We start from the raw sequence: 14,469 nt of genomic DNA on the forward strand, positions 1-14,469 counted from the left end.
TTCGAAGGGCTCGGGTTAAGAACCCAGGATTTGGCGAAGTATAACACGCCATTGGTCTCGTTTGACGGGAGAATTGTGATTCCCAAGGGGCAAATCTCACTCCCAGTGGACATGGAGGGCAAGGAGGTTGCAGTTACGTTCATAGTAGTCCGATCGTTCGCACCTTACACCGCAATCCTGGGGAGGCCATGGATTCACACCATGGGGGCTGTTCCGTCCACCCTTCACGTGAAAGTAAAGTTTCCTACTGAGTACGGAGTTGTAGAGGTAAGGGGGAATCAGCAGGTGGCGAAGCAATGCCTCATAGCCGCGGTCCAGTGGGAAAAGGAACAGCTCGGCCAAACTGAGCACGCCGAGAAAGAGACTGCATAGCAATTACAGATACCCCAGGAAAAGGGGGCGGACGTTGCCGAGGAGGTACTGAAGGTAAGAATTCTCCCAGATAGTGACAAATACTTCCAGATAGGTACAAGCATGAATGACCGGGAAAGGGCAGAGATGTTGCTGTTCCTATTGCAGAACATAGATGTCTTCGCGTGGAACCCGTATGAAGTGCCCGGCGTAGACCCCGAGTTCATTGTTCACAAACTCAATGTGGACCCATCATTTCCTCCGAAAAAGCAGAAGCCGAGAAGAGTGTCAAAGGAGCACGTCGATGCAGTAAACCTGGAGGTCCAGCGGCTGAAGGAAGCCGGGGCCATAAAAGAAATATTCTTCCCGAGATGGCTAGCAAACACTGTCGTAGTAAAGAAGAAAAGCGGTAAATGGAGAGTTTGCGTGGACTTCACCGATTTAAACAGAGCGTGTCCCAAGGATCCGTTCCCGATGCCCAAGATTGATCAGTTGGTGGATGCCACGTACGGGCACCCGAGAATGAGTTTCCTAGACGCCTTCCAAGGCTACCACCAGATTGCCTTAGCACCCGAGGACCGAGAGAAGACAGCATTTATATCCCCGAACGCAAACTACCACTACGAAGTCATGCCGTTTGGACTGAAGAATGCCGGGGCTACCTACCAGCGTATGATGACAAGGATGTTCCGGGAGAAAATTGGTTGCACGGTTGAGGTTTATATCGACGACATGGTAGTAAAGAGCAGAAAAGAGTCGCTGCATACTGAAGACCTTCGGGGAGTATTCGAGATACTACGGCGACACAGGCTGCGCCTCAATGCCGAAAAGTGCACTTTCGGAGTGGGGGCTGGCAAGTTCCTGGGTTATCTGATCTCCACTCGGGGAATAGAGGCTAACCCCGACCAAATAGAGGCAATCAATCGCCTAAAACCACCGAGCAACCCTAAGGAGGTGCAGGTGCTCACCGGAATACTGGCCGCCCTGAACCGGTTCATCTCCAAGTTTGCCGATCGCTGCCGGCCATTCTATCAGCTTCTAAAGAAGTGGAAGGGGTTTCAGTGGGACGAGAGCTGCGATGAAGCTTTTCGAGAACTAAAGGAGTATTTGGCAAAGGCGCCGAGGTTGACGGCCCCGGAACCCGGGGAGGATCTGTTTATGTACCTAGCAGTGACCAATCATGCCGTAAGTGCTGTATTACTAAGGGACCGGGGAGTGCAAATACCAGTGTATTACGTAAGCAAGACCTTGGTCGATGCCGAGACAAGGTACCTGCCTCTTGAAAAGTTGGTTCTGGCCTTGGTACACGCCACGAGGAAGTTACCACACTACTTCCAGGCACACACAGTGTTCGTCCTCACCGAGTATCCATTACAATCACTGTTGAAGAGATCCGACTTCACAGGACGGATTGCTAAATGGGGGACTCGGTTGGGATCGTTTGACATAAGATACCGACCTAGAAGCTCGGTGAAAGGGCAGATTCTCGCTGATTTCATCGCAGAATTCACACCTAAGAATGAAGGCCAGATAATCTGTAGTGCGGAGATTCGCCCGTGGAGGTTATTTGTGGACGGCGCATCGAACGCTATGGGGGCCGGGGCTGGTATTGTCATAATTACCCCTGATGGTATGCGACTAGAACATTCCTTCAGATTGGGGTTCAAAGCCTCAAACAATGAAGCCGAATATGAGGCCCTGTTGGCCGGACTAAGGGCAGTATTGCATCTGGGCGCCAGGGACGTAGAAATCTACTCAGACTCACGGCTGGTCGTTTATCAGATCACTGGGGACTTCGAAGCTCGGGATCCTCGAATGAAAGCTTATCTGAGTACGTCAAAGCAGATTATCGGTCAGTTTGAAAAGGTAAAGATATCACAGGTGTCCCGGTCGCAGAACAAGCATGCAGACTCTCTTGCTACGTTAGCCTCATCGGCTACCGAGGACACCCCGAGGCTTATCACGATTGAACTTGTAAGGGAACCAAGCATCTCTGTACAGACTGCCCTCAACCGGGCCGGAGTAGAAGTTGCGCAGGTGGCGGTGGCCGGACCATGCTGGATGAACCCGATCATAGACTTTCTTTCTGAAGATAAAGTTCCAGAGGATGAGGCCGAGGCTAATAAGATTCGACGAATGGCTCCCAGGTACTGGTTGTCTTCGGACCGAAAGTTGTACAGGAGGTCCTTCGCGGGCCCTTACCTCTTGTGCCTGCATCCTGAAAAAGTTAAGGAGCTTCTAACCGAGCTGCATGGAGGAGTATGCGGCGGGCATGCCGGGGGACGATCTCTAGCACACAGAGCAATGACGCAGGGGTTTTGGTGGCCACAGATGCAGAAGGACGCCGCCGAGTACGTTCGGAATTGCGAACAATGTCAAAGGCACGCCCCGATGATCCATCAGCCTGCCGGACATCTAAATCCTGTCAGCATCCCGTGGCCATTTGCACAATGGGGGCTTGACATCCTCGGTCCATTCCCCCGAGCAACGGGGAACCGCCGTTTTGTATTGGTGGCCGTGGATTACTTCACAAAGTGGGCTGAAGCTGAAGCCTTGGCCAATATCCGGGATACCGACGTGAAAAAGTTTGTGTGGAAAAACATAGTTACAAGGTTTGGGGTGCCGAATTCACTAGTGACAGACAACGGGCTACAGTTCGACAGCAACGCTTTTCGGACCTTTTGCGGCGAGCTCAGCATCAAGAACAAGTATTCAACCCCGGCGTACCCCCAGAGTAACGGCCAAGCCGAAGCAGTAAACAAGACTATATTGAATGGGCTCAAGAGAAGGTTGGATGGAGCTAAAGGAAGGTGGGCAGAAGATCTACCCAGCGTCTTGTGGGCCTACCGCACGACCCCCAGGAGATCCTCGGGGGAAACCCCATTTTCTCTGGCATACGGAGCAGAAGCAGTGATACCGACCGAGGTAAGCCTATGCAGTGCGCGGGTTGTTGGGTTTGACCCTGTACAGAACGCCGACCTTATGATGGAGCAGTTGGATTGGCTAGAAGAATGCAGGGAGGCGGCGACCGTGCGTCTTGCCGAGTATCAACAGAAGCTAGCGCAAAGGTACAACCGAAACGTAAGGACCAGGGAATTCAGTGCCGGGGAATTGGTGTTAAGAAGGGTAGTAGGGAACATGCGGGACGTGGCTACAGGGAAGCTTGCTCAGAGTTGGGAGGGACCATACAGAGTCACAGCCGTCGCAGGGGCAGGGGCTTACTACTTGGAGGACCTGGACGAGAGGCCGCTCCCCCGACCATGGAACGCCAACAACCTGAAGAAGTTCTACGCGTAACCATCGATGTAAGCCTAAACTTGTATTCTATGAAGATTAAGAGTATGATGAACTTTTTTGTCTTTGCTGCTTTTTCTTTTTACCCTGTAGCCGCACACCAAGAGAATCGCCGAGCAGGTGCAAACCTTACAAACAAAAGCCTAAGGACAGAAACCTGACCCTCGGCTCGATCAATATCGCCGAGCAGGTGAAAACCTTACAAACAAAAGCCTAAGGACAGAAACCTGACCCTCGGCTCGATCAATATCGCCGAGCAGGTGAAAACCTTACAAACAAAAGCCTAAGGACAGAAACCTGACCCTCGGCTCGATCAATATCGCCGAGCAGGTGAAAACCTTACGAATAAATCCTAAGGACAGAAACCTGACCCTCGGCTAGATAATATCGCCGAGCAGGTGAAAACCTTACAAACAAAATCCTAAGGACAGAAACCTGACCCTCGGCTCGATCAATATCGCCGAGCAGGTGAAAACCTTACGAATAAAGCCTAAGGATAGAAACCTGACCCTCGGCTCGATCAATATCGCCGAGCAGGTGAAAACCTTACAAACAAAAGCCTAAGGACAGAAACCTGACCCTCGGCTCGATCAATATCATCGAGCAGGTGAAAACCTTACAAACAAAATCATAAGGAGGGAAACCTGACCCTCGGCTCGATCAATATCCCCGAGCAGGTGAAAACCTTACAAAAAAAAAAAAAAAAAAAAAAAAAAAAAAAAAAAAAAAAAAAAAACTAAGGGCAGAAACCTGACTTTCGGCTCGGACAAAATCACCGAGCATGTGTGAACCCTGCAATTAAATCTATGAGGGCGAAAAAATTGATTCTCGGTTAAAATCAAACGTCCGGACAAACGGAAACTTTGCAAACAAATGCTCGAAGGACGGAAACTCAATTCTCGGTTAAACCAAAACCTGATAAAAACCTGACCTTTTTTTTTACAAAAACAAAGTCCAAAATAGCGCTCTCAAAACTACTCACAGCTCCGCACAACAGGTTCTCGGGGGTACATTCTATTGAGCGGCCATAGCATTGGTGTGATTCAAACAGGGCACAAACGGATATAATTTCATTCAACCAAATTGAAACAGGAAAAGAAAACGGACTTCCAATTAAAAGAGTAAAAGCAAATTGTTCAGTCACCACAGCCCGGTGACATGGGCAAATAAAACCAATAAATTAAAACAAAGGTTCAATCACCACATCCCGGTGACATAGGCAAATAAAAACGAAATAAAAATAAGCTAAAAATAAAATCAACTAGGGGGTTGAGTCGGTGGTGGCACTTCCTGTTGGACGATCAGGGAGAAAGGCTGGGCCTCGTCAAGAAGTTCCTGCATGGTCGGTGTGCTCGTAGCCTCCAGTTCCTCGGGCTCAGCATGAGAGTCTATTTGCTCAACCAACTCCCTCATACTGGCCGTCTCCTCCTCATCTGGAGCAGCCGGGACGTTCTGGATGGCTGGTACAGGACTCGGAAATGGAATCTGGCCGGGGTCTCTCAGCGGCGAATCTTCAGGAACTCCCATTGCTTGAAGAGCAGCATACCACCCGGCCTCGAAACCCATATGCCGAGCCCGAGCCACCACCGGCTCTGCGGAGTTCTCGGCGTCGGCGAAGCCCACGTCGTACCACTTCTGCTCCGCGGCCGCCAAGCCCGCCCTGAGATCAGCTATCTCCTCGGCATGAGAAGTGTTGAGACTGAGGGCTTGGGCCAGTTTAAGTTCAGTCTCATTTTGCCTGGCCAGGAGGTCAGTACACCTCTGTTCGGCAGATGCTCGGAACTTCTCCGCGGCAGCAGCCTTATTCTCGACAGACTCAGCGATCTTGGCCTTTTCCTTTGCCGTTTTTACTGCTGCCTCCCGCGCCGCCTTCTCGCGCTCATTTTCCTCGTCAAGCTCCCGTGCCCGGGCAGCCACAATGTGAGCTAGTTGAACGGCCTAGCAAGCGTGAAGGTTAGCAAAGTGGCAAAAGGAAATTTACATGGAGTAAATAGACAAAAGAATTACCGCAATGGCGTGCCACTCTAACCGGCGCCCCACGGACTCCTCGGACCCGTCCTCAAAGGCGTGCACGTCCTCGGGAAGTTGGAGAGCTCCGGCCAATGTTTGGGCAATGCGGCCGCCCTCGCCCTTATCCCATATCCGAATAGAGGCCGTTGATGGCAATGGTTTGCCATCCAGAAGGAATTTTGGCTCCCACGCCGGAGCCACTTGGGAGGAGGATGCGCCCCCCGTGCCGGCTTCGGTCTGCGGCTCGCGGATGACAATCCCCCTCTGTTGGTCGGGGAGGAGTCCGGGCAGAGGCGTCCCCCGGGGCCGTGGAATGTGGCTCGGCCACTTTCTGTTTTTTCCGGGCACGTCCGGACTGCGAGGTTGGTTGAGGTTGAGAAACTGGACCCCGACCCTGGGTAGGCGGGGGCTGGTTGGTCGGCCAGGCACCAGGCACGAACCTGTCTAGGGTCATTGTTCGCCTTGCCACCATGCTTGCACCGGGCTGGATCGCTTCAGCTAGCAGGTTAGCCGCGTCTATCACTTGCTGTTGATGCTCGGCGGGTGGATCCTCGTGATGGGTCTGCTCTTGGGCTTGGTCCCCTTGTTGTATAGCTTCGTGGGCTCTCTCTCTAAGGCGCCGGGATACTTGCTCCGCGGAATCGTCTCGAAGGGGAACTCGTTCGTCCGCGGCAGTGAACCGCCTACCAAATTCCCTCGCTTCCCCGGTTGTAAGCTTCGGCGGCAAGAAGTTCACGTACCGGACGTCTATGTACGAGAGCAGGGGGCTGTCAACTATCAACGCCTGCTTGAATGATTGCCAAGTGGAGTAAACCGGTTCCACGCCGAGGATCAGGTGTGAGGCCCGGAGTTGCCCGTCCCAGTGCACGTAGATCTCGGAACGAAGGACGAAGTTTAAGTCGTTGACGTGGACGGCTCTGAGGTCCTGAGTAAACACTTTGCCGTCTGCAGAAGAACAAGTAACACGTTAGCTTTTAACAATAAAAGATTTTCTTTTACTCAAACAACTATAAGAAGGGGAAGGTACGAACCCACTTCACGCCGTGTGAGGGGGCAAGGGATCTCCCCGGCAAACCAATTGCCGCGCACCCTGACAAACTCCCCGGCGGAGTTCCTGTTCGAATCGGGTAGGCACGATATCAGCCGTACCCGAGCATCCCTTGTCTTTAAGTAGTAATTTGTGGATTTGCTCCCACAAAGGCTGTACATTTGGTTAATATCATGGTGGTCTAGTTGTAAGTTAAAGGTATGGTTCAACTGGCCGACACAACTAACTACCCGGTAAAAATTGGGGGGAAGCTGGTCGGGGCACAGCCCATAGTAGGTAAGTGTGCTTATCAGGAGGGGATCTACCGGGAACCTAACCCCACCTTCTAAGATGGACATCAAAGGGAAGAAGGCCGTACCATGCCCTCGGTGGAGTTCCATATCACTCTCATGGCAGTAAGCCACGTCCACGTCACTGGGGATACTAAACTTATTCCTAAAGTTGGCCAAAGCAACCGGGGTATCTAGAAGGTAAGAATAACCCATTTATAAAGCCTAAAACTACGAGAATAAAATCAAAGAAACAAAGCTGAAGGAACAGGAAGGGAAAAAGAGACTTACGTTGGGTTCTAAGGAGGAAAAGAGCGTTGAGCAAGCAAGCACACAGAAATGTGGTCGGCAGAGAGTAGGCGCTAAAAATCAGAGGCAAAGGAAAAGTGGAGTGACGTTTGGAGAAGAACTATTTATAGAGCCAGAAGAAATGAGGAAAGAAGAAACGCTTGATCAAACAATAAATGGGCACAGCAAGCGAGCGACCCAGCAAATGCCAGGCGTAACTGATTTGCGCACCGCTTCGGTTCACGAACCGTCAGGCAATAATGACGTCTGCGCCTGGCACCGCGGAACGGCGCGTCTTTTGAGATGGCTATTAATGAGAAATGACAGCCAGAGGTCCCAGACTAAAAGATTCCCGAGGTCAAGAAGCCCAGACAGCTCCTTGATTCTCCTCGGCAACCGAGTATGAATCAAGGGGGGGCTATTGTACGGCACCGAGCTCCCAAAGCCCATACAGGCCTTGGGCCCAGACCCATCTAGGCCCCGGGCCCAAGCCCATACCAGCCTTGGGCGCAGGCCCGGCAGATAGTTCCCGTTACCTTATGCCCTTCTTAAAACTGCCTTAGGGCCAACAACAAGTTTTGGTTATCAGGCTCTCGGGGTTGACCGGTTAACATTTCCCGGTATAGCGCGTGAGTCAATACCCGGGAAGGTCATGATATGCACGGGAACGTGAGTCGCCGAACACAATCGGTGAAAATGGAGCCAAGTTCCAAGATCATAAATGCTGCACCGCCCTCTCACCTAAAACAACCACTTTAACCAGATAATACTGGACTTTCAATAGCACTAACGATGAACATAATCATGGTCTCCCCACTAACATTGGCTATAAATAGAGGAAAGTTGGGAGAAGAAGGGGTTCAGAAAAAATGGAGAGAAAATAGTCAAGGAGAGAGCTTTTCAACTGAATGTTGCTTTGAGTCTCTCTGCCGAGAACGACCCATTGTAGGAAATCCTTAAACCCACTACAAATAAATTGTGAGCCCAAGGGATCTAAGGCCCAGAGTTCTTGTACTTGGTTCTTACACACAGCATATTAGGTTTTTCAATTAAATTCAAACATTTAGTTGCATTGATCCTATACCTTTGAAAGGCAACTCAGACTACCCGAGACCACCATCTCTCTAAAGAGTGGCTTGGTTACAGCCCTGGTTGATTCAAACATTTCTCTAATCTTGTGATCCCAGCGCAAGTGGTCTTCTGGTAAACAATCAGTAATAGTTTTTGATGGGACTAACGAGTTCAACTTCTCTGGATGATCTCACCAAATATACTCGTCCATTCCAACGCGACACGAACGAACACAAAAGAGCCATTAATTAGAGCATTCAATACCTCAATCAGTTATCAAACAATTCGCAAACCATTGGGGCCTCATCAAAACCCATATTCATGAACCCTGAGGCGTTACAAAAAGGGCACTAAAGCCACAATTAAGGCCTCCAACGGCTAGGAACCATAAAGCTATATATGTACACTTTGATTAGAGACAAACCTGATACAAAAAAACACACCTAAAAGCACTCATAGCTACTCTAATATTCTGTGTTATTCTTTAAAGGCTTCTTTATACTAACTTTGGCATCGAAGGTGTTGTGGCAGGTACCACACCAGTGACCATCTCGAGGGAGCCATCTCACTATATTTGCAGGAACAAGAACGAGGACTCAGCTCCATCTGGACGCACTTACAAAGACTAACGATTTGCACTTCATCAATTTTGAAGTGAAGTATTCCAGGATATATAGTGTGCAAAACGAGCTTGTATATCAATATAACGCAAAAGGGGTTTTTGAATGTAATGGGAGTTGAGGAAGGTGACCTTGAGGTTCGCCAAGCAAAGAAGCTCTATGAATTTGAGCATGGTATTGACATGGTTCTGTGCTGGTAATGGAAAGATGAGTACATCTGTACATGAGGGTCATGTACAAGCCTGCTATATATGATCCATGGAAATTCTCACTTTTGTATGTTTGGTATGATTTTCATTGGCAAATTAATGCTTTCAATTCTAGGTTACATGCATCATACAATGAGCAATTTAAAGGTATTTATTTGTCTAGGTAGTTGAGAGAGAGAGAGAGAGAGAGAGAGAAACTCTATGCATGAATTTATTAGGGGAGCAATGATGCACGTACTACTACGTACGATATTCATGACCAGCAAGTTGACCGGCTAAATTGTGAAATGGAAAAACCATCCGAAATTGGAAGAGAATCCTCTATATTTTGTAATTTTTATTTATTGTATTTAACAATGTACGTATATGGTAACACTTCCTATAAATTCTAAATAACACGACACTAAATACCCTTTTAGATTTGTAAAACATGATTTGAATTATGAAATAAATTCATTTAAAATGAAGTGTGTCATCCACAAAGATTGTCATTACAATTAATTAATTTTAGGGACTTAAAATTACATGATCACTACATAAGCCTTAGATAGGTAAAATTTAATTTAAATCATAAAATAAATCGATTTGAAATGAAGAGTATGCTTTTCCACAAAAATTGTGGATTGAAATATATCATAACAAATTAACAATCAATCCTTTCTCTCACAGCTGAGAAACAAATAGTTAGAAATTTACGTCCTTCTCCAATTGAACTAAACCCATCGAAAATGCACATATTTGCCGTGCAAAAAGCAGTACATGTAATAGGATTGTTTTGGAGCAGCCCATGTTTACTTGGTCACACTTAATAGGCTTCCATCTCAGCCCAATCTCACGAGGAGCTTAATCAAATGGGCAACCAACTAACCATCCCCTTCTGGATCCGAGCCCAGCCCACTGGACCATTGGTGGTACACGTGTGAGGATTTCTTTGATTGCTTGGGGTAAGTGGGACGCGTAGTTTTGGGTAACATCATTCTTTTTCTTTTTATTTGCTGAATGGGTAACATCATTCTTATTCCAAAAGTTGAAAGCTTCAAGATTTTTCCATCTGGCACATTGGAGAAGGTGGTAGAACCTTACCGATCTCTCTCGCTCTCTCCTTCTCTCTCTATCCTGTTCATAAAAAAAATCTTAAACAGAGGCCAAGAAAGTCCCAGAATCTATTTTTAATAGATATATATACATCCCTCTACATTAGCCTTTTATCATCACCAAGAATTGTCTACAACTAAAACTCTAAAGCTCAGTGCAAGTTTCTATAAACTAGAAGCAAATCCAATGGCGCTCAGTCTTTTCGGTGGCCGAAGAAGCAACGTGTTCGACCCTTTCTCACTGGACATCTGGGACCCATTTGAGGGCTTCAGTGCTGTAGCCAGCGTTCCTCCCTCAGCTCGTGAAACCACAGCTTTTGCTACAGCACGCATTGATTGGAAGGAAACCCCAGAGGCTCACATTTTCAAGGCTGATCTTCCGGGTCTGAAGAAGGAGGAAGTGAAAGTTGAGGTTGAGGATGGTAATGTATTGCAAATAAGTGGGGAGAGGAGCAAAGAGCACGAGGAAAAGAATGAGAAGTGGCACAGGGTTGAGAGGAGCTCTGGCAAGTTTATGAGGAGGTTTAGGTTGCCAGAGAATGCGAAGGTGGATCAGGTGAAGGCTAATATGGAGAATGGAGTGCTCACAGTGATGGTGCCTAAGGAAGAGCAGAAGAAGCCTGCGGTCAAGGCTATCGAGATCTCTGGCTAAATTTCAAGCTGTTTAATTGTGGTGCTCTTTTGTGTTCTATCTTTGTTATGTTGAATAAAAAAAGAATGAGGAGTGTGGATCAGTATGGCATGTTTTGTTTTTGTTTGCGTGTATCTGTAATGTAAGAGGCTCACTGCCTGTATGGTCGACAATATTGTAATGGTTTTTGTTATAAATATATGTGTGTAAGTTTCTGTAAGCTTTATGTCCATTTTGCACATCTAAAATCCAAGAAATTTGAGGTTAATAGGCCAGCATGACCCTATCAAGGAGGAAAAAAAAATATCTTCAGAGTGGAAATGGATTAATTACAATTTTTTATTTATCTTCTTCACACACGGGACCCTAACAATTTTACTAGTGAATTTTGTGAACCACGTCAAATCTATGTAAGAATATGAACCTTTTTAATTTTCCAAGAGTGCATTTGCTAAGTTTCCCTCAAGCAAGGGGGTGTATTTGGCAGTTGTTAAACTAGGTCTAAATGGCCAAGAAGGATTGGGAGGGGGTCTCTGATGTTCGTAGATTGTGAGTAATCAAACCAAAACTAAGGCCATAGAAGCATGCTTGGTGATTTCTCTTTAGCATACCTTTCCCCTACAGAATTTAGGCCCCCTAGCGTAAAATGTAGAGCCCAGAATCTAGAGGTGATTTCTCTTTAGCAACTAATTCCCTACTGAATTTAGGCCCCGCTAGAGTAAATTATTTCTAATATCTAACATTCGCCTTGTTTGTCTAGTCATGAGGGATGGGGTTGGATTGAGGGGAAGGAGGAGAGTAGAGGCTAAAAATATGCTAATTTTTGGTCAAATTTTACTCTACTTTCTTTCCCTCCTCTCAATCGTAACGGACGTATTTATGTTGGGAAATCTGCAGGATTTAAGTCTGCATTGTCTTCAGAATTTACCTGTCTGCGTTGCTTGTATCTACCTTATGCATTGTAATTTTACATGTTTCTCAAAACTTACATGGTAGCAAGAAGGAAAGCTAATAGCATATGGTACATAATCATGCAAAGCTCAACCTTCTCGAATGAACAGTGCATTGCATAATTGGAATAGATTCCTTACAATGCTGAATTATCTCCACTCTTGGGGCTTCTATGATTTTACTTTATGTGAATTTCGTGAATCGTGTTTAATCTATTCAAGAATTTGAACTCATTTCAAGGGTGCATTATCTGTATTTCCCTCAAGCAAGGAGGAAAGTGAGACTTAAAAGTAACAACCCAAAAACGAGTGAGAAATAGCCAATACATATATATATATATATATATATATATATATATATATTTTGGGAGGGAGTTTTCTGATGTTGATAGATGGAGTAATTAAATCAAAACCAAAGCTATAGAAGCATGAATTATGGACATCATCATAATTTGGCTAGATTTGATACACTAGGTTTTGCCTAAGCAAAAGTGGCAATGGTATCCCAGATCGACATCTTTCACTTGAAATTTTTTTTTTTAAGAATCTTCTAGACGTTTCTGATTCCCCTTGAACATACTTTTCACTGAATTACTGAATTCAGGCCCCCCTAAAGTTAAAAACATCTGCATCTAAAAATCTGCATTCACCCTATTTGTCTGGTAAATGTATCCTCAATTTATGGTGGCAATATATATCAACTCAGAACCATGCATCCCCTGTTATTGACATCACAATTCACAAAGAAACAATTGCATTTTGCTTTCTTTGTATCTGTTTGGATTCTCGTTTGTATTTTCCTTACACGCATTTTATTCTTATTTTTTTTCAAGTCTTTTCTTGTATTATTTATGGGTTTCACAAATTTCAATTTTCAACTATTTTTTTATTAAAAATAGATTTTACGGTACTTTATATATTTAAAAATTATTTTATTATAATATTTTTAATTTTTAGTAAAAATAAGTTATATCTAAATGTGCTCATTGTTTCTGTAATAATTGCAAGCAATTTTTTACATAAAATCAAATCTCACTGAATTATTGCTAATATTTTCCACCCAATTGAATACTTTCAGTTATATCCCCAAACATCCAACAATGCTATGCAACAAAAAAACAGAATAATTATTCTTCCTCAAATTCTAGAATTCAATAATTAGAATTAGAAACAGAGTAAATAAGTAATAATATCCATGACTGCATTCATATATAATAAGAGTTCTTCCCCTACATCACAAACCAAACACCGATTTTCACAAAAACGACACAGAACACGAAACTAACGAAAACAAGCGAAGCCATTATACAAAACAAAACCAGACTTAATTTCCTAACCAGAAATCTGAATGGGCCTAACGTCAGGCCTTTTAACTTCCTCTTTGGGCACAGTGACAGTAAGCACACCATTCCCCATAGCAGCCTTGACTTCCTCGACCTTCGCGTTCTCCGGCAGCCTGAACCTCGTCGAGAACCTTCCGCTGCTCCGCTCCACGCGGTGCCACGTGTCACTCTTCTCTTCCTGCTCTTGAGTCCTCTCCCCGCTTATCTGTAGAACTCGACCGTCCTCGATCTCCACCTTCACTTCCTCTTTCTTCAGCCGGCTTTGAACACGTGCGCGTTCGGGGTCTCCTTCCAGTCAACTTCAGCGGCGGCGAACGACGACGTTTCGGAGGGGAAGTTGGAGTGAGAGGAGAGCGGTGGGAAGCCCTCGAATGGGTCCCACACGTCGAGCGCCGAGAATGGGTCGAAGACATTGGATCGGCGGTTGAGGAAATTTGGAATCAGCGACATTTTTTCTTTTTGTGAATGCGATTGTGATAGTGACTGTTTCGAGCGAACTGTGATACGAAATAACGGTTTTCTGATGGGGAGGTTTTTTTTTTTGTAGTGTGGAGTGGATAAACCTTGATGGTTCTGGAAAATTCTAAGGGGAGTATATTCTGGAAAGTTCCAGACTAGTTGGGCTTCCTATCAATGGTTGTGATTTTGGAAATATCAGAATTATTCCTAGAGTTTACAGATATCTCAAGAAGCAACATTTTTTTTTTTTTCATTTTTGGGCATTTTTTTTCTTTTTTTTTGGGGGTGGGAAAATTTAGAAAGAGAGACTATGTAGTTTAATTATATTTTTTATGAACATAATCTTTATTTATATGATAACAAAAAAAAATATATATATATAGTTAAATGATGTTGGTACGAATTATTTTTTTTTCTCACTCTAAACTATTTTTCTGATTACACTTAGTCCTTTGAACTATCAGGACATACAATTAAATCTCAATTTTAAAAAAAGTTACACTTTTACCTCATGTCATTTAATTTATTATTAAGTGATAGAATTTACACTATATTTGGAGAGTGATAGAATTTACACTATATTTGAAGAGGGAAGAAGAGGTAGGAGAAGGGAAATGAGGGGAAAATGAGGCTACTCTTACGTTTGGTTGAAGATGAGAAAAGAAAGCTATATAAATCATTTAATGAGGGCTCCACATTTTGCAATCTGCCCAATTTGGGCAGATTTGGAAAGAAAAGAAAGCTATATAAATCATTTTATGAGGGCTCCACATTTTGCAATTCGCCCAATTCGGGTAGATTTGGAAAGAAACAAAGGAATAAAAATGAGTGG

At 45.3% G+C, this 14,469-nt stretch overlaps 1 protein-coding gene and 1 pseudogene across 1 annotated transcript; one reads left to right on the top strand and one right to left on the bottom strand.

Moving 5' to 3' along the window:
* Positions 1–10,249: 10,249 nt before the first annotated feature.
* LOC126697632 (18.1 kDa class I heat shock protein-like) lies at positions 10,250–11,105 on the top strand. The gene has a single exon (XM_050394703.1). It carries the CDS (start codon positions 10,442–10,444, stop codon positions 10,904–10,906), a length of 465 nt encoding a protein of 154 aa, XP_050250660.1. The 5' UTR covers positions 10,250–10,441; the 3' UTR covers positions 10,907–11,105.
* A 1,910-nt stretch (positions 11,106–13,015) lies between these two features.
* LOC126697635 (18.5 kDa class I heat shock protein-like) lies at positions 13,016–13,909 on the bottom strand (annotated as a pseudogene).
* Positions 13,910–14,469: the final 560 nt, after the last annotated feature.

Source organism: Quercus robur, chromosome 8 (genome assembly GCF_932294415.1).
Source record: "Quercus robur chromosome 8, dhQueRobu3.1, whole genome shotgun sequence".
Classification (NCBI taxonomy): Eukaryota; Viridiplantae; Streptophyta; class Magnoliopsida; order Fagales; family Fagaceae; genus Quercus; species Quercus robur.

Excerpts from the sequence above, each read along its gene's own strand:
- LOC126697632 (XM_050394703.1), top strand. The coding sequence starts at position 10,442 with ATGGCGCTCAGTCTTTTCGGTGGCCGAAGAAGCAACGTGTTCGACCCT.